The 21,292-nt window shown below is 41.4% G+C and overlaps 1 protein-coding gene across 3 annotated transcripts in view; it reads right to left on the reverse strand.

Annotated features, from left to right (window-relative positions):
- Positions 1–21,292, reverse strand: part of robo1 (roundabout, axon guidance receptor, homolog 1 (Drosophila)) — a 303,336-nt gene that overhangs the window by 121,500 nt on the left and 160,544 nt on the right. For 2 of the 3 annotated variants that reach the window (XM_086216569.1, XM_086216570.1), the window contains one exon: positions 16,005–16,094. In XM_086216569.1, the coding sequence (XP_086072695.1) occupies positions 16,005–16,094 (90 nt within the window). Of the gene's footprint in view, positions 1–979; positions 1,842–16,004; positions 16,095–21,292 lie in introns of those variants that run through there. The other variant, XM_086216571.1, reaches the window with a different exon arrangement.

The following is a 21,292-nucleotide window of genomic DNA, read 5'->3' on the forward strand; positions in this document are numbered from 1 at the left end:
GAGACACAAAAAGTGGACCACAGAGGCATCATAAAAAAAATTAAATCAAATATTCTAGTATGTGCATTGCTTTTTAGTGAGTACTTTGAGTGTGAAAAACAACAACCAAAGCCCTCTCTTACTGCTCCTTCTCTTCAGCAGTGACATGATTCAATAAAGCCTCTTTTGACCAGTTACTGTCCTCTTCATTAGTAGAACTTCCCTTTGTTAAAAAATGCATCTCTCATTCAAGACGCACTTCTACTGATGTCTTTTAATAGGGTGCCAAGCTTCTGCCTCCTCTTAACTCAGAAACAAGTGACCTGGAAAACTCCTTCCATCATGGTCCAGGAGCTCCTCGAAGACATCTGTGTGATGGGTGAAGAGCAGCATCAGAGGACAAAGACAAGTGAAGCCAAAGTTGTTGCAGCCCTGAATAATGTAAGTGGAACTAAAACATGTCAAAGAGACAAAGAACAACTCAAAATAATATCCGATCTACTGTGGATAGTCATTTTAAAGGCATACAAACGTTTAAGGCAGCAATAATGGGGTCTATGTGCAGAAATGTGACATGCATGGTCTCTAAAGGGGGTCCCGCTGTCTGCATGAGCGATGGTAGCAGCTCTGTCCACTGATCCCACATGACTCCAGCTTTTTATGAGCTAACACCTCAATAGTTATGTACCCTGAGAGGTGACTTTCTTCATTGTGAGAGATGTTTTTTGTAGTAAATCATTAAAAGTGAAGACACAAGAGAGATGAGACACATCAGGAAAAGGCCTTAAATGCACCAAAAGTATTTATCTTGTGTTTTAAAAGCTTTGTTACCACATCCGTCCACTTTATATATCAAATCTGAATACTGAATGTGCAATTAAACTGATTTATACATGACCTAAAGTGGTACGAGGGATAATTTAAGGATTTTTTTGTTTGCCTTTCAAATTCTTTTTCCGTATAATCTAAAATAAAGAGAGAGGCTGCGTGACGTTCTTACCTGAGCACACATGGAGAATTCCTATTAGAAATACAAATCCAATAGAAGTTGGAGACATTATTCAACGTCTCTCTTTTTTTTTTTAGAAAATGTATGGTGTAATCCAGATTATTCAAAAAAGCGATTGGGCATCCACTCCTTCATGTCAAAACTGCAAAAGTTAATAATAATAACGAAAAAAAATCTCAGAATCCAGAGTTTGAAAATATAACACCGGCCGAGTCCAACAGTAGTTCATCAAGATCTGGCTTTGGGCGTCTTGATGTGGAGGAACTCTAACTGTTCCAAACAGCTCAAAAGTTCTGTAGAAACTCTGCGTCCTTAACTCAGTGGAACCCAATAAAAGAATGCGTTGAAACTGTGAAGGAATATCCAATCAAAGAAGTGGAAGAGCTCTCTCCTTTCTTTGAAACCATCCCGTTGCTGCGGTGCGCTCAGTGTCCAGCCAGCCGATCTCATTCAGATCATTTGGCTCTTTTGTACGGTGAAAGAAAAAAAAGAAAAAGAAAAAAGAAGACACAAAACAGTAAATCCACAGCAAATGAAGTCCAAAGTGACGCTGTACAGCTCGCTACTCTTGCAGTCACATTATCTCAGTCCAGTTCTGAATCTGTCACTTGAGATCGGAAACTTTGCGAGTTAGTCCCGTCTTCCCTCATCCACCGGATCCGCACAGAAGATCACAACTTTTCCATCACCGTTTCTTTTCTTTTCTTTTTTTTTGTCTCCCAGATTCTCCACTACTGATTGATCCACAGACCCCAAACCTCAGACCAGAGGGGGGAAATACGGATTCATATTCACAGCATTTCATTCAAGGAAAGCGGAATGCCTCGTCGGTTGGTATGCGCCTCTCGACCCCCTCCATAGACCCGACAACGCTTCCCAGAGAGGAAATTTAACCTCTTCCCGCCTGGATCCCACTGAGGAGCGCAGCGCGCACTGACGGGACGGGCTGCTGCTGCACTCTCAAAACTAGATCCAGTAATAAGAGAAACACATATTAAACTATGAGCCTCGCGGTTTTGATTCTTTTTTCGGCTTAATAAAACAAGCGCATGATCCGTTGATACAGTGATTTAACAAGGAATTTAGAAACGCATGAGAATATTATCTTGCCCCCCCCCCCCCCGGTTTTATGGTCCATTAATATTTTTAGTATAAGAACTAATTCGCGATAAATCACATGTTTATTCCTCTGAGCTGTCGTCTTGTAGTAAAACATGCCAAAATAAAGCAGAAGACTACTTAAACTTGTTTTCTGTTGGTAAAACTTCATGTCTGGAGCTTTTACAGCTTAAATTTAATACCTAAGATCAATTGTGGAGTTATGCACAGTAGATCAAAGTAATTCGACACATTTTGATGTAAAGGGAATAGTATTTGTTGGCTCCACGAAGTTGAACCTGGTGATCTCAGGGAACGTCGATCATAAACTCAACAGTATAAAAATCTCGATTTATTCCTAGGTTTCTCAGTTATACTTTAACTAGTTAAGATCCTGTAGTCTGTTATTTCTCTGCCCCCACCACCACCACAGACAAGGCCAACCTTACAGTATTCCCTTTAACTTTGACATGCATAATTTATAACCGTGCAATTTATCAGGCTTTAAAAGATGCAATAAGTGCGGAAAATATGAATGACATAAAACAGAATGGCTAAGAAGCCTCTCATATTTCCAAAACTCAGCTCGACCGCGGCTGTAGAGCTTTTTCAGCTCCACTCCTGTGAACATTTGTTACCCAACAGCGCCCCCCAGTGACCTAATCTAACAGAAAGGAGGACGTCACACATGGACAGTTGAGAGCGCCAACAACAGCAACAGGAGAGTTTCACGTTCCAGATACATACTTTGTAGAACTCAACCATGACGACTTTGTCAGAGGAACTCGATAGAGCAGTTGAGGAACCAACAGTACTGAAGGTACTTTCAGTTATTTAGCCGTCAGCGCCGAATAAAGGCGAAAAGTAACTTTCTAAGAAGTACACGTGAAGGGAAAGTTAACGTCCAACTCAGTTCATCTCAACATTTATCACAATGCCTCACATCCAGTGTCAAGGCTGGGTCGTCGTGCTCAGCAGGAGTGAGAAGGAGCAGATAAATAGCCCCTGTGTGGTAAGGAGAAAAAAAACCTTGACTCTTTATTTCAGATGAAGCTGTAAATTAAGTATATTAATGCCACATGTACCATTCCAAACAAGAAACGTTATTTTAAAAGTTTCCCTTAGGCAGCATTTGCATGTCCTTGTTCACCAGTTAGAGATGTTTTTTTGATTGCTATATTTATTATTATTACTTTATTGTATTATAGTTTTCCACTCTCCGCACACACCCTCAGTCCTCATGTGCCCCATCTCGCAGAGAGCTTTTACAGCCTCAGATCTGTTAAGTGGCTTAGAACATTTCCTCTCGCCAACAGGAGGAAACTGAAGCGTATTTATTAGAAAAGTCCTCACTTAGACCCGCACCAGAGAGGGAGGGGGGAACGAATGCTCTGTCTGAGAGGATGAGGGAGGACAAAACAAAAAACAAAAAAAAAAACATAATTCACATCTCTCTTGTTGGTCACGTTACATGCAAAAAATAAAGGTGGGAAAATAGATGGTTAAAATGTAGAAAAGGCAGATGGTGACATTAGTAAACTGTAAAAGAATGGAAGCCATCAAATACGAAAGTACATGCCGCCATCTTCATCATAACCATCTCATCCAACCCTTTTGTGTTCTGGTTTGTTATCACTGGTCCTCTACGGCTGCCATAAAAAGAAAAAAACAAACAAACACCATATGCACAAATTACAGTGACTGAGCTCTGGGTAGGATCTTCAAAACCTTGTAACCTTGATCAGACCACAGCGGGCAAAGTGAAGAATAAAGCAAAAATAAAGACATCCCGTCCGAGCTGTGATTGAAGCGGCACAGACAACTCATTTTTATACCACAGTCAAAGTCCCTCTTTTTCTTTTTTTTGCAGGAGACAACTTCCAAGAATATACAATGAACAAAAGGATAAATATTTTCCCATGCTTGACTGCAAAGCACTCCAACGCTCTAATGCTTTAAAAACCACTAATGAAAACCAAGACTACTTTTCATGCTGTCAAAGATTTGGATGATGTTGTTTTTTTTTCCTTCTTACTTTTTGGATGGCAGTTATGGAACACATCACATATTTATGGCACTTACTGTGAAAAACCTGGTCGCATTTGGGTGGTTTGTTGTGGGAATGCCTGGACGTCTGGTGCTGTTGTTGGAGTCCAGAGTTATTAGGCTGCTGCCGTTTACACCAGGTAGACTTGTGTGACCCGGGAAAGTGATGGACCCTTTTTGGACCCTGATGGTCTTTAGGAACTCCCAGCATGACGAGCACGGCGAACAGCACCACGAGCAAATATATAATCTGCATCGTGATGAACAACACAATTGATAAAAAAAAGTTCTTAACTGAAGTCTGGTCCGTCTCTGAAAACAGCAAATCCCATAATTCTTTCGTGTCCTGCTCGCGTAACTGGCTGAAAATCAATATTGTCAATTCAAAAATTATCCAATCCAAGACTTTCTTCAAAATTTCCCAAAACAGAAAGCGACAGCAAACTGTGCTGCACTTGCCACCAAGAGCCCTTCATGCTGCTACACTTAAGATCCACCAAATACATCAACCCCTGCAGGCTTGGCGTGGCTCCTAAATCCAGCGACAATGTTTCCCCCCAGAGGACGATGGGATCTTAATGAGGGCAACTCTATATACAATGTGCATAGTGAAGTTCACTCCCCTCACCATCTCACCATCCCGTCTCTCAATGAAGAGACTGTCTCTCATCTTCCCGGCCTTTTCATCTCCCATAGTTCTCCTTTTAATATTCAAAAGGAGTTTGGGGACGTTCCATCTTTTCTTATGATGTTTCTATGCATGCAGCAGGACGGGGGATCCTGTAGGTTTCATGCTGAGTCCCTTTTCAGACGTGTTGGACCCCTCACAAAACCTAGGCCTCTCAGTGTAGAGGTGACGGGGTGAAACACAGGCGGGGTATAGCAAAGGAGCCCGCATTCCCTTTCCCCTGACTAAGACGATTTAATGGCTTTCATTCCAATCCCACTAGTGCACCGAGCAAGATGGTGTAAAACAAAACACTTCTCCCTCAAAAAAGATGCTCCCGTTGAGAAGCAAACACAGCTTTCTTTCCCCGATAGATGAAAACAAATTCTTTTCCAAAAAGTATCCGACACTCCACAAACTGAAGTTGAACTACTCTCGGAGAAAATGGAGTCACCTTGGACAGGGTGTGGCAGTGACAGGTACAGTTACGTCTTTCCACAAGCACTTTAGTTGGATTGTTACTTCACTTGCCTCACATTTACTATACAGCCCTTTATCTTGTTCCGTCCTTGAGGAGCCATTGCTCTATTTATTCATTATGCCACTTTTTTTTTTTCACAAAAAAAAAAAAGCAATTCAAATTTGTCATCTTTGTGAGTTGGCGATGGACGGTACGTCTCCAAGGTGTTTTGAAAAGATAAACTTGAAAAAAGGCGAAGTAAAGGGATTGCGTTTGATTGAGCTCCTTCAGCTCTCACAAAGAACATTTGTGTCTTGTTTCAGTTTTTTTTTGGGGGGGGGGGGGAGGTTGTGATTTGTTTTAACAGATACACAAGTAGCTCGTCATGAGTCAGAGGTGGTGAGGAATAACGAAGGACAGCAGTCTCAGGGCTGCTTATGTTCATAAACCCATTCGTTTAGAAGAGTGACTGCTTGGTTGCATGTATTTCCATCAGTTTAAAGCTCCTTCCTCTTCTCCTTCTCACACCGGCTGCAGTTACTGAGTGAATATGGGTCTTATATCGTTGTTTATCCCTTTCAGTGTGAGAACACCTTCCTATTTCCCAACTAGGGATAGAGACTGGTATGATTTGACTCCCTCTTGATGTTTTAATTGTACTCGATCCATGCTGTCTCTGCATTTTTCCAGGGCTCTAACATCATTCAAAATGTCCCCTTCAAAAAAAAAGTCCATCGATTTAAAGTTGGTTGAACTTAAATATAATATTTAATATTTAGAGCTTTTGTAAGAATAATGATTTTAGTTCAAATTCTCATGTCAAACCAGGACTTTGATAAAATTTTATATATATATATATATATATATATATATATATATATATGATTTTCACTGACACAAAATGTGTCTATTTCAAGATTCAGAAATGTCAAAAGGTCAAAAATTATTGCGTCAGTATGAGGGATGTGTGACTTAATGTACTTTATGCAATGGTTCTAATTTCAGAGCAGCCAAACAAGTGTCACAATCTTGCCAATAAGTGTGTACACAACATATAGAATGACACCTAATGCACACAATATTTACATAAAATGTCATTTATACAAAGCCACAGATTAAAAAAATAAATAAAAAAGCTAAGCTGGCCTGTCAGACTAAAGTGAACCATAGTTAGACTGTGACACATTTCTACAGTCACTGGAAGTGAAGCCTAAATTGTATCTGGTCATGTTTCTGGACAAAAACGCCGCTATCCAGCTCTTTCACTGAGCTGTCAGCCACGAGAGTCCGAGAATGTAGCACTCTGGGCTCCATCAGAGACGGCCAATATCCCCCTAAACCCCGAGCCCTCACAGACTTAATTGATATCAGCTGGTAGGAACGGGAGTTGCTGCAAGGGCCCAAAATGACATACAGAGGAGTGGGACAGTGGTCTCACATTACCATGGCAACACCAACAACATGTGCAGCCATGTTTTTCAGGATTGTGTTCACTGTTCTTTTCTAAAAATGTCTCAAAGTCCTGCTTGAACCAGATTTCACACTGAATGATGACACTTAATTGAACCTGAGAAGCAGAACAACAACAACAAACTTTAAAAATGTTAATATTTTGAAGAAAATAACATTTTATTTGAGGCATAAAAGACTATGACCTGATTTCATACACTGGTTTGTGCAATGCAATGTTATTCAGTACTTTGTATGACAAATGAAGGATTATAGAAAAAAAAAAGGTTCTGTCACACTTCCAATAAACCCTAATCACAGTAACCTGTACTTAGCGTCGCAATGCTATGAATTGTGGGAAATTCCCTCTGGCAAAGTCTACAAAAATCTGCTGACAGGAAGTGCGCATTTAAGGGCTCAAAACTTTCTGTACAGAGCCTTCGTGCAGTTGATGATGTCACAGCCATAATCACCCGAGCATCGCACGGACACACGCACCAGAACCCGTGAGTCTGTGAAGGCTGACACTGAAATCAGGTTGAACCACTCAGCTGAAAAACAAAAGCCCCTGAGGCAAGTGGGAAGTAAAGATTACAAGTAATCGAAGCTACAAAAACTGCAAAACAGGTGGGAAATATCAACTTTACTAGTTGTAAAACTCATTTTATCTGCAAGAGGCTGCAGTGCACCACTAACTATGTTCTACTTACTACGAAAATGATGTTTTCTTTAAGTTTAGAAGGCAGGTTTAATAAACTCTGACTAGAATGACGGTTCTTTGTTGTTCCTTAACTTTTTTTGGCCTTAACTCCTTAACACTGGAGGGGATAAATAATAAAATGGATCACCCGATTCTTTTCCCTTCACTTGCCTCTCAAAGGATCCGTAGATGAACCTTGAAACAAGCCAAAAAGTCTTTTAAACACTGAACAAGACTAGAATGTCTCTTGTCACCATTGTATTGAGACTTTGCCAGACGGCAGAGAGAGGAAGAGGTGATACAAAGCCAGTAAGATGCAAAGTGAGTGTAACAAAACATAAACAGAAGAGTGGGAACATTCTTCCTCTCACTATAGCTCCTCTGTTGAGCTTTCAGACATGATAAAAAAAAAAAAAGACAGGGGTCCAGTGAAAGAAAATGACGGCAAACTCAACAAATCTGTTTCTGTTCTGGGAATGCCCCCATGCATGACGCTGCTGCTAGAAATGTGAGGCAGGGCAGAAAGGGGGGGTTGGTTGGGGCTGGGGATAAAAGAAAATGGGGGAACTTCACAGGATGCTGCAACGAGATTCGAAGCACAAAGCCGGATGAGGCGATAAACAGGCTGTTGCTTTTCCGCTTGCCTGCGCACACTGAATCCCTCCTCTCCCCGTGTCTTTTAATGGGCCTCACATTAGCATCTGTTTAGCGTCAGCCGAGACGCAGCCTGTGGAGGCTGATGAAAATAACCCAGCTATCACATAACATCCCGGAGGCAATATGAAAATACAGTCAGACATTTGATTATTTACGGCTACAGACACTGAGGAAGTTCGAATGAATGTTATTTTATTCATCGCTCCAATTCAAAACCTACTTCTAAGAGATTACGTTCCATCTGTAAAGAGATGTAGAATGGAACACACGGAACATTAGAACCTCAGCTCAGCGAGAAAAGGACACGAATTAAGACAACATTTTGGTATATTGTCCTTGGATCGCTTTCTTTTTTAATCCAGTGCAGCCTATTTTTTTTTTCACAATGCAACCTGGCAGAGCATGGCAGCATTTTGCTTCTGCTTAATTGAGATAGAAACAATAACTGAGGAAATATACGCAGGTTTATTTAGTAGAACATATTTAAAGAGGTAAAGATCTCCTCCTGTCATACATGTACCACAGATGTGAGCTTTAGCTATCAAATGGTCTTTCAAATAATCAGTAAATATTATGTCAGTATATATGTGTGTTGTGTGTGTGTGTGTGTGTCAGCACTCGCAGTGACAGCTTAAACAGCTCAATTACTGTTCAATTAAAGAGGCCCAGTTACACATTCAGAACACTGTCACCCATACGAGATGACACAGTTGACTCTGAGTTAACACATTAGTCAAAATGTTCCGTTTTTCAGGCGAAGCACAATTTTACATCAAATCAATTTGCTATTAACACATTGCTGAAATGTGTTTGTGTGTGTGTGTGTGTGTGTGTGTGTGTGTGTGTGTGTGTGTGTGTGTGCACGGATGAGTTTCTCATCCGCGACTTGACATTTCCTCTTTAATTACAAACACATTGCATATCTTGAGAGCTACACTGAGCCCGTTAATGAAAGGCCCTCGGTGCTCTGGCCAGAACAGTTTGGCTGTTTTTAGGTTAGAAAAACATTCTTAATTCATATCATTTGGTTTTCCTACCTTTTTTATATCGCCGTGGAGAAATCAATCAAAGCCCGTAAAAACACAAATTGTTCTTCTAATATTCTCGACAAACCTCAACTCCAAAGCCAAAGTTGCCAACGGGCTGAGAATGAATGGAACATTAATATTTTTCTTCAAAGTTATTTCTTGAATAAACTTTGCAGAACTGTACTTAGGATATCATTCTCTAGTAGTGGTGGTTTTAGTGGGCCTGTGAGCCAACATCAGGGACTGATCTGCCTCTGAAGACCCCGAACAGAAAGTGCAAAGATACTGCTCATGCTAAAAGCATTCGCCGTCCCGCTAATAAAAAGCGTCTTCTTTCCTTCTCTCTCCCTGGTGAAATCAGCTGCCAAAACAAACTGGCACAGTGATGAATGTAATAAATATGATTGATGGGATATCTGGTGCTGCTGACCTCACACCACGCGCCAGAGTCCAGGGAGCAGGTGCTGCTCAGATTTACAGCCCCCCCCCCCCCGCCATCTCACGACATTCCCCTCTCTCTCACACACACACACACACATACACATACACATAAACTGAGCCTTGCAGAGACACTCAGTCTGCTGAGACTCCACAGCCCCCTGCCGCTCACACCAAGCAGCAGGCCTGATATTGGCTCAACTTCATGTGCAACATGACTATGCATGAATCATTTCACCACTAATAAAAGCAATAATGTTACAAATCACCAGGCAGTCCGTCCAGGCTGACAGTTATTAGAGTCGTTTCTGTCAGCGTGAGTCTACAACGCTCCCTGTGAGATTAAGAAACCCTCACATGGTGTGTTTGCTCGTAATGATGGCTATTTGATCTGCAGGTACGGGGAGAACTACAAATAAACATAGCTACTACGATTTGATGGGTAATTCATTCGGTACGCCCAGATAACGCCAATCAGCCCTACAAAATCCCACTTCAACAGGATTATAATGTATTGAATCTGTGAAAAAGTGTGCAGGGGATTTTTTTTTTTTTTTAAATTTATATGAGTTAACAGTTCCCAGTGACACCAGTACCAACACAAATCAGAGCCTCCAAGGTGACCACTAAAGTGGTAGATTATCCATAACGTGGAAGGAGCGGCACCACTGTGGATGGATCATTCGAGAGAGTCGCGAGTACGGAGGTTGCACTGAAGCTCTAAAACATAGCAAATTTACATTGAAGCAATTTGGGCAAAAATTTGAAAGTGAAATGTGATTTGAGATGCGCACGTAGCTTTTAAAGTAGCAAAGTGCACCGCAAACTAACCAGGCTGTTATTGTGGAAACGGCTGATTAAATTTAGCTCAAATGTGGTTGTGAATTTTAGGGCACATCTGAACCTCTGGACTCCAATAATGGCTTCTATCATTATATTGTATTAGTTTTCGTTTGAGCGTGCTTGCAGAGCGATTACTATACTGATACCAGACTAATGCAATATTCTTCACACTGGCTGATTTTTTTTCACAGCATCGACATTTCATTTTCTTGAGCTTTTCATTTTGGTTACAATCAAGTGTCTTGAAATGAGAATTTCTACTTTCTATAACTTTGTAACTGTGTTTATTTGTGAACTCCCTCACCAGCAGCATACTGTGCACTCAAAATGTACAGCAGCTGTATGACGACCGTCGTCTTATTTTCCCCCAGTTTGACTTAATCTGAAATGCACTGTGATGTGACAAAGACAAGAGCCATAGAATTGAAAGTCAGTGTTAAGACTTGAAAACGAAGAGCCTTTAAAATGTCAGACACTCCAAAGACCTGCAGAGCCTGAAGACTATGACCAATCTAAACCTTGAGAAACACTTATTGCACCTTCACTGCAAGAGCAGTTGATTTTCAGCACTTAGCAAAAAAATCAAATATTGTTCTCAATTATCGGGAGGGCACTAGAAAGTTAAATGTGAAAATTCTAATTTATTTCTCGTCTCACAGCCTTTGTGGATTCGATCCCTACGCACTCGTGCTGACTCCCATCTCAAATCTTAGCTCCACTCTGGTGCCTCTTGACCACATTACTTTTGCTAGCCTGCAGAGGAAGGCTAATAGGCACTTTTTGGGGGGATGATGATCCCAAGCTAAGCTTTGCAGATCAGGAAGACGGAAAGATATTGGACGGGGAGCAAAAAGACTTCTGCAAGTGTTTCAAGGGAGCTGTCTTTATTGTTGCTGCTGGAAATGAGAGGTGTAGATGAACGACAGGTTTAGCAATCTCTGTGCTTCCTACATCATCATTACCGGGGCTCTGGGACGGGTGAGTCTGATGGAGTTGTGACGCCCTGATGCTGTGGTGACAATTGGGTAATATAAGTGTCAAGGAAATTGGTTTCCAGTGTAGGGAGTCAAGGCCAGCACAACAGCCCAGTATGACTGGAGAATAGAGCTCTTCATCTTTCTCATGTCATGTCACTGTCATGTTCTCAGACACAGACCACTCCACTTCCTCTGTCTCAACCCACTCTGGAAGTAACAGCTCCCCTCTTATTCATAGAAGACGTAAAGATGTCTTATCTAACAGCTCCACATTAACATTTCTAAAAATAGCTAAACCTACATTACATTTTCTTTTCAATGTTCCATATATTAGCCCAACAATATTAACACCTTGAGAATTATGTAATGTTATTCAAGGTAAGGTTAATGTGGTCACCTGTGTGACTGTTCTGACCTTGGATAATGTGGCTGGCCCACCCCACCGGTGGATTTGCCTCAACATCACCTACATTAGCCTTATGGCTGCGTTAGCTGTAGGAGTAGAGGACTCATCTCAGTAGGAAATTTAACTCTGCACTGTCTACTGATTATCAAGTGCTCACATTTTGATGTAAGGTTATCGAGCAATCATTTTAAATATCCTATTTTTTGTTTTTTTTAGAAATGCTCAGTCTTGAATTTCCATCTGTGACATATAACATGAGCAGATGGTATGTTGTTAAAGTAAAAAAAAAAAAAGAAAAAAAGAAAAATTCATAATAACTGAATGGAGCAGCCACATTGGTATATTACATCAGATATTAACATCAATATACTTTTTAGAGGAAGATCTTTTTTTTTTTTCTCATAGTGGATTTACATTGTCCTCAAGGCATTTCAAATAACGGAATCTCCATGGCAACAACTCTGTTTGTGCTGCAGTGTAGCCAGAACAAATCTGAGCTGGTATGCCAGGTTAAAAAATGACAAAAAGTCCACGTAAAAGGTGGAAAGAGTCACTGAATGTCTCCAGTGAGACTTGTAGTAACTCCAGAGGCCTCAAATTTTTTGCTGCCAACCCCAGAGGCAATTCTGAGCTGATAAAATTAAAAAAAAACAAAAAACAACTACTTCTTATTCTAGTTGTGTCAATGAACACATGTTTTCGTTCTTGTCTTTCTAAGCCTTCAGCGTCATTGCAGATAATTCCTGCAAATATTGCTCAATATACAAGCTTTGCATGTCTTGCACAATGTTTCCAGTGCAAATATGGGCGAATCTCCAATAATCCCTCCAGACAAACACATATAAGTGGAGAAATTTTGGCAGCTATAAGTTGAGTGCATGCAAATGTCTATTTATTGCTCACATTTATCTCAACAGCAATCCTGAATAACTGTCATACTTCTCAGTGTTGTGCGACCTCAGCTGTTTCACTTTCCCTTACATTCACCTGCTTCAGGACTTGAGGATAAAAGAAGCTGTAATTTGTCACACAACACTTTATTTATAGCTCAATGAGCGTGTGATATCTGGAGGACAGGGGTCGAGCGTGGATTGTTTATTCGCTGAAAGAAAAGGGGGAAGATAATCAAGTGTTTTTGAACAAAGGGAAAATATTAGGTCCAACTTAGCTGACGCAGGGAAAAGGACAGAGAAGAACTGGTTTTATGATAACTGCTGAACTTTGTGTTATTCATGTCTAACACACATCAAACTCTGCTCTTTCTGTAGGTTAAAGCAGTCTTTGTTTTCTATGTGTGTGTGTGTGTGTGTGTGTGTGTGTGTGTGTGTGTGTGAGTGAGAACAGGATCAGCTTCTCTTATTAACTTTAGCTGGAAAGCTCAAAATTGTTGGAGGCAAGTGCAAACAGGTCTGACTGGCCTCTTTATCACTGGCTGCACCCATTATACTTTCACTTTAGATACAAAAGAACAAGAGCTTGTGTGTTTGGATACTTATTATGGCATCGCTCCAGTGTCTGTGGTTATTTATCAGTACCGAGCTTCCTACCTTTAAGCTCTCAGTTAGACTTTACTTTGTTCTTTCATCAGCTGTCTGGCGTTCCATCAGTACAGTGAATAGTTTGTTCAATGCTCAGGAGTGATTGCTTTGAGAGCAGATAAGTACAGTACAACGGCAGTCTGAACCGCTTTATTACGGAGCCAATCACTGATGACAGCACGGCAAACCTTCAATAACATCACCATCTTCATTTCCATAACCTGACAAATAAAGCATTTCTCTGAAATTGCCATCTTTTGTGATCCGTGACAAACGCAGTGCTAGCTGTCGAGAGAGAGGGAGGATATGAGCACTGATGGGCTCTGTGAAGTCACTCTCTGCTTTTCTTTCATGTCGAGGCAGAAGAACCAAAGACCTGTCTCCTCTCTGTGTGTCTGCCTGCCAAGCAGTGGCCAGCAAAGTGTAAGTGCATGAGTTTTAGCACGGCTCTCTAATCAACTGCCTTCACACAGGTCAGTCTCATGTATTATGGATGCAGAGTTCTGTGCAAAGCCCTTTCATATCAGGAAACACTTTAGAGCTGGCTGAGAGTCTTAGGTCTTTGGAGACCAATAAAAAACACTTTTAATGTATTGCAAACTCCAGGTCAGCATGTGGTTCCTTATAAAATTCACAGTAAGCTGTATTAGTCCCAGGTGATTGCCATATAAGACATGTCACTGGCGAGTATTGTGCCAGCTGTTTTTAGTTTCATATGAAGTACAGAAGGTCAGGTTACAGAGCTCAGCGCCTCGCTGCACATTTATTCACTCTCTCCTATCTTCTGTTTTAGATTCAAGTTAACGCTTCAACAGGTCACGAAGGGAAGGATGACAAAAGCACCATTCTTAGTCAATGTCGCCGGCTTTGACCTGTGTTATTAAAACAAACGAGTTAAGCACCTAAAAGGTGCATCGGTGAAATGCATGAAGAGGTTCCCCACTTTCACCTGAGATAAAACTGGCAGCTGTCAAGATTACCCTCATGCACGGTCCATCCACCCATTCACGCTGTCTGAAAATGGAGTCTTTGGCAGCTGCCCACTTTGTTCTGCCAGTAGCAGACTGAGGTATTAGCACACATTAGTCTCATTTCCAATTCACTGCCTGGGCCAGGTCGATTTCCTTCACTTTCATGCACAGATGGGATTAAATGGCCAGATTAAAAAAATGAACTCTTGGTTCTGACCATTAGGGAGATTTACTATTATGTACTATCCTGTAAAACCAAGTATGGTGAGGCAGATATAGCGTGAGTGTCCCCATTTAACCCTAAAGCATGCTAACCATGTTGAAACTGTGAACATTCAAATTATGCAAGTTCAAATTTGAAAGGTTCCTGGGAGTAAGAGTTGTTTTTTTCTCTGGTTTTATTCACTTTACTTTATTGGCAAAGTGATGGTCATTGTATGATCTTCTGGTTTGTTAGAATTTCAAGCCAAATAAAATGTAGAGCTGCCAGTTAACCACATCATAGACTGCATGAAGGAGTGAATGTAACCATGGTGACATCAGCCATTGGTTTTTAAACTGAGTTTGGCATTTTTTTTTTGGTCACCATCTGCAGAACCCGGTGACTGTGTTTGGATGAAAGGCTGACACAGAAAGTCGCTATGGTAACAACTTGTCAATCTCAAAGTAGCCATGCATCTTCTGAATCATCATGTTTAAAACTAAGTGTGACCATAATTTATAAAGCAAACATTTTGTTGGATGTTGAAACTAGCCAGTGAGACCATAAGGCATTACGAAAATGTTTGTTCACAAGTAGGGTCCAAGTCATAGATATGTATATAATCAATTCTACCAACAACTGAAGTCGCCCCCATCTGGCCATTGGAAAGACTGCATGTTTAAGGCTCTGAAATTAGCTCCACTTTTTAGAACAAGAAGCAAGGTCCATTTTTGTCTGTGCCAGACACTGACACATTCTAACGGTCTCTAAGGCATGATTAGGATTTCTGCATATGACTTCTTGAAGCTGTCTGAGGTCAAATAATCCATCCCCACAGGTCCACTCAACGTGACAACACCCCCCCCCCCCCACTATGGAAAAAAGAAAAACAAATATGAAAAGAACTCTGAACAAAACGCATGTGTCATCAGTGTTTTTGTCCAGCTGTGTGTGTGTGTGTGTGTGTGTGTGTGTGTGTGTGTGTGTGTGTGCGCGCGCGCGCGCATGGAGGTCAGTCACTCAGGTGAGAACCCCAGTTCTACCTCATAATTTCCCTACAGAGAGCTTTGGCCTGGGGAGACACCGCCTAAATCAAATGATACATTTGTAGAGGTGCTGTGTGCCTCATTTTCCCCGCAAATGTCCTTCAGCTCTCCGAAGAACAGACCTGACAACAGAGCACGAGTGAATATACAGCAGGTCTGCAGTGGACACACATGCAGAAAAGTGGTGTTAAAATGCTGCATATGTCCATCCATCCATTTTCTACACTGCTTATCCATTAAGGAACGCGGTGTGATCGTAAACACACACTCACTTGTTTTTTTGTGCAGAAAAAGAACATAGCATATACAACTTTTGTAAAATAAAGCTATCTTAAGCTAAAAGACTACGAAAAGAAATGCTGTTTCATTACTAGGAGCTTGTTCTAAAGACTAAAGGCCTTGAGTTTGGTTCAACTTGATATTTCCTCCTGGCTGTGTCTGTATTCTAGAAACAACGACAGTGAGTATCATGGGAAAGCAGCAGCAGTACCTGTGTAGCCCAAAGAGTTGTCATCCTCATGTTCAGTGGTGGGAGCTGGTGTTGGCCCTTGGCTGGCCCCGTCCTGTGCAACTTCCATCTCTGTCAACAATAACATCACAGGGACTGAGAACCCGGACGTATTCACACCTCTTTCCCCAACCAGGGAGGTCCAAGCCTCCATCCCTCTGGATCCCTGATGTAGGCTGAGAGCAAACAGACAAAGAGGTGCCGGGCTCCATCCTTGTACAGTCAGGCCACAGAACCAGAACGCCCACATCGCCATAAACAATCAAACATGAATAATCCTAAAAGTTGTGAAGAATCCGATCTGAGTGTCTGGGGGGGTTGGGAGGGGGGGGGCAATCATCAATCAGTGGTTTGGTATAGATCCACCAGAGCTTTTCTCCAAACTCAGCAGGAGGTCTTCCCGCTGTCCTGTGTGGGGCTCAAGTGTAGTGTGAGAATAAAACAGAGCCATCTCTGCCATATCAGTAGACATGAGTGGGGCTGCACCCCAGTGGGGAGGGAGGGGGTGAGGGCTGCGGCACACTCAGCATGACTGACAACACCCCTGCACACACACTCCTGATGCAAATATAATGATGCACCATTAATTGCTAATCAGCTCCTTTTTGATTCGGACTCGCCTTTGTGCCTGTGTCCTCCTGAGAGTGACAGGCTGAGTGTGTGTGACAGGCAGCGTGAGGGCGGGACAGTAGGGGGAGGCGAGAAAAAGAGAGGCCATGGGTATAAATGGGGGGGGGGGGGCAGGAGGCCAACTGTGCCCTTATGGTGACTCTGTGTGATATAAATCAGACTCCGCCATGCCCATTCTCTTTGTGGGGCAGTGACAGAGGTTAATTTGGGGAGAGTGGATGGGGTGGGGAAGTAAGAGAATCTTAATCAAGACCATCCACCCCCTTTAGCTAACTGAGTGTCAGTCAATCTGGTGGACGTATTTGTTTCCAAAATGCGATCTGGCATCTCTTCTGATAATAAGCAGACGGGCAGACGGAATCTTTCATTGGAGGCTACTTTAGATCGCCCGAGTGTGAATAGAGACCCTTGGTTTGATCTATAATAGATTCTATAAAATCTACTTTTCAAAAACAGTGATGACCCAGCGCACCACTTCATAACAGCACCAGACACACATTACATTAGTAAACACAAAGAAGACCAGCAAAATGTAGCGATAATGTCTCCCATGCTGCTTCTGTAGTGTTAGAATTATTGTGACAGTTAAAGAGCTTCATGCTGTGCCAGACGTATTATCTGGTACTTCTCTGCTTGTCTGTTTATCCAAACAACACGGCAGGAGAGCAGAGCCTGTAATCACACTAAATAGGTTAGTCAGGCTCATGCAGATGAGTGAAGCATGATGATACACTTGAGATGATATGAAGACACACAGTCTTGTGCATTGTCTGACACTTACAACATGACACCAGAAGGATTTTCTTTCAAAACACAACGATTAAATATTTGGCAGATGGCAATCAAAGGCTGGATTCACATTTCAAAGTACAAATCTGCCAGAAATTAAAAAAATAAAGTACACATATTGCATGTAAGAACAAATACAAAAGGGATTTGATATTTATCAACGGTTTATGACCAGCTTAAATATGGGAAAGCATTATGATTCTGTAGTGTTGCATAAGGCAGACGGTGGATCATGTTTGCCTAAAGAAAAAGTGTCACTCTTTGGCTGGAAATTGTAGTCTTACTGATACAAACAAAACCATTATTATGATATAAAATAAACAGAAGAAAATGTATTTTTAACTTAAAATAGTGGGGGGGGGGGGACACATTAGGGTGTAGCACGCCTCAGGAAGAACCTATAAGATTTAAAGTCAGATCAGTTCACCATAGTAATACTGTGCTAGTACTCGTATTCTTTACACAAGGTTTAGCTGAGGTCACCCAGCGGAGGTACAAACTCCACTTTTGACAACATAATAGTCAAAAGTGAACTGCTTCAGCCCTCCTGATCTAATAGTCATTCAAACAATAATCATACTATTTGACACAATTCTTTTCAAAGTATGACTGCTCAGTTTTTGTATATCTGTCATTTTTGTCTCCCTCTGTCCCTTGTTCCACAGTCTGAGGTCCAATTAGAACAAATTTCAGAGCTTATCCACATGTGACGTGCCCAGCTGCCCCTGTAGCATCAGGACCAGGAAAATCAAGACCTCACTCTTTTAGCAGTGCAACCCATTCTAGGATCCAGCCCCCACCCCCATTTAAAGGGGACACATGTGCAGATAATTGACTGCTTACCAAAAGATACAAAAGAGGTTCCTGCCCCCTTCCTCTCCAGAGGAGAAGTTCTGACCCTCTGGCTCAGCTCAAACATGAGAGCTTGTCCTCTTTTCTGGGTCACGGGCCTTTCTTCACGGATTAATCCATGACGCACCACACAGACTTTTGACTCCATACTGTAGCCATAAATTCTGCAGACTACATTTACTAGATTTGACTGGAGTGGGTTTGTTTTTTCGGTAACACCTAAGCTGTGTTGACACAATCAGCACTTGAGTTCCTGCACAAAGTGACATGACAGTAAACCTGATGACTAACTTATTGCCCGTGTAATCGAGGTTGTTCGCTGTGAGGAATGCTGGGAGCTCTTAATAGATGTGACTGAGAGTGCGGTAGTTGCTTTATTGTTATCTTGTCATGTATTGGCAGCAGCACTCCGGTGCCGGCAGCCTGAACAAGTGATGGATGAGCTTAAAATGATGAGTGTGGGGAGTCTTGTTAACAGGACTGACTGTTTGCTGTAGGACAAGTTGCTTCACACGTCCTCATCCACATCAGGGAAGTGACATATTTCTCTAACATGACCTCAAGCAATTTCAGTGATTAAATTAGTTTCTTGGAAAATACTGTCCTCTAACATCTGCTTACTTTTTTGCCTGATGACAGAGTGCAAAAAAATGAATGACCAACAAGAATGCTAATTGCGGGGCCACGTCAATGAGATTTCTCTTCTTTTCATTCATAGCCACAATTCCACAAATCACAGCCTCGCTCCTCAAAAGCAAACCCAGAAAATCAGAATCTTCAGAACGTCTTCATCATTTCTGGACATGGATTCAATAATGTTCACTTATGTTCAAGAAAGAGAAAATTAGGGAAGAAATAAAAGTACAAAAATATGGTTCATCTGCTTCCACAACACAGTGAAACTATTTTAAATTCTGATCTCGGGAAAAACCCAGTGAGCACACAATACTTCAATACTTTGTGTGTTAATAGGAAACCTCTAAAATGTTATATTCAGCCAAATATAGATAGGAATGAGGTCAAGGTATATCTGTTTGGAACATTCCAATAACTCAATAAGTAAGTAGTATTCACGTTGCTTTAGAAATGCCTATGTATGCATCATTTCCACTGTTGTTACAGGAGGAAAAGCGTATCAAACTACGGTGATGATCACTTTAACACAAGAAAGAGAGAATTCTCAACTCAAAGGATACAAAAACAAGTCATAAAAGTTGTGCTGCAGCTGTCGTGAGAAACTGGAGCAAATGACTCACACTTGACATCAGCTCTTCTCCTTGAAAGGCTCTTAACTTCCCCCATATGAGTCTCCCACAGCACAGCACAGCATACAGTAATAATAGCCAATGCATTTAACTTCAAGCAAGGAGTGCAGCGATTTATTATAAAGATCAAAAACTATTACTTCACACATTTTAAAATCATATAGTTGCGCACCAGTCACACTCTTTACACGTTTGCATGTCTAAATGCCTGTATCATCAACTGTAGCATCAATGTACAAGCTGTTAACCATTAAACTGGAGTGACCTCTTGTTCCTAGTGAACCATTTTATGAGTTTCTGCTTGTTTGGAAATGAGCGAATGAGTGTAAGAAAAGACTGGAACGAGACAAAAACCTGATTAAATCCCAAATCCATTTTAACTTTAATCTCTGTTATTATGTTTTCAACAGATATTTGAGATTCTAGCTTGACGGTGGATGTGAAAAATTGAGAAAATTAGTGCAGTGAAAAGCAAATGTTAAGCCAATTTTAAATTTAATGCATCTTGTTAAGTTTCCACAAACTCTCTGACGTCCTCACTCAGCCTTTTTCACAGCTCGTTGCTCCAGCAGCAGGAAAATATCAGTACGATGACAAACAGAAAAAAAACCGCTCTGATCAGACTTGCCAGGTTGTAAGTGGATAGATGCTCACATGATTTGACTGTTGACGGTTAATATTGCAGCTGTGTGTATTGCACCGATTTCCCAAAGAAGAGGACTGTACATACACGTTGAAGCTGATGCGCGTGTGACTCAACTGCGCGCTTGATTGTGGTTGAATAAAAGTCAAATAAGAAATATGTGCTGGTTCACTGACTGATAGATTTGCTTGGAGGGCATCAGCGGCCGACCACAAAGAGGAAAAAAAAAACAACAAAGACAGTTCTAGGGCAAATTGTGTTGATTGGCTTCAAGGGTGTTAAATATTGCATAGTCACTCCTCTGAACTTCTGTGCAATCACTCAGCAGGGCAAGTACACTCAAAGTGAGTTAGCAGCTCACACTGTGACTGTCACGGCTGCTGTCAAGGCAGATTTATCCCCGCCGAACATGTTAAATTGATGCATGGACTTTTGTGGATCCAGGGAAATCCCATTCCGACAACATACATGATGATACCTACTGGAATTTTTCCATCATTGTTGATAATGTCGAACAAGTTCAAAGCCTGCAAAAAGTCTAACATTGCTCTCACATCCCAGTGGAGCTGAAGTGAGGATTCTCAAAACTGCCAAAAGCCCAAATGTCCATCTCTGACACTAGAATTTTTTTTCCTGCCCAGAGAAACTGAAGGAAAAAGAGAGATAGAGAAAGAGAGAGAGAGAGAGAGAGAGAGAGAGAGAGAGAGATGGAGACATGAGGAAAGGAATAGGTGCTAAAAATATGCAGTAGACAAGATGAAGAAGCTTCTGAAGGCTTGTTATGGAGCAGTCTGTTCTGCTGTCTGGAGCTCAAGGCCATGAGTCTGAAGAAGCTTTTCAGCATCCAAAACACCTCAGCGGACAGACTGATGTCCTTCTGTGACTCCTTATTGTGCAGCTTCTTTGCAAGTACTGCACCCTGCACTGCATTTGATGACATCTCATCACAAATAGGGACACAATGTGTCTGAATAATGCCAATTTTCTGATGCTTTCTCTCATTTTTCATCTAAAAAGAATGCATTTTTCTATTTTTGATGCTTCCATCAAAGATACGGAAAGATAGGTCATGGATAATGACAAACGGAGAC

Source organism: Aulostomus chinensis, chromosome 10, assembly GCF_037954235.1.
Source record: "Aulostomus chinensis isolate RoL2024-O1b breed Wild chromosome 10, RoL_Achi_v1.0, whole genome shotgun sequence".
Classification (NCBI taxonomy): Eukaryota; Metazoa; Chordata; class Actinopteri; order Syngnathiformes; family Aulostomidae; genus Aulostomus; species Aulostomus chinensis.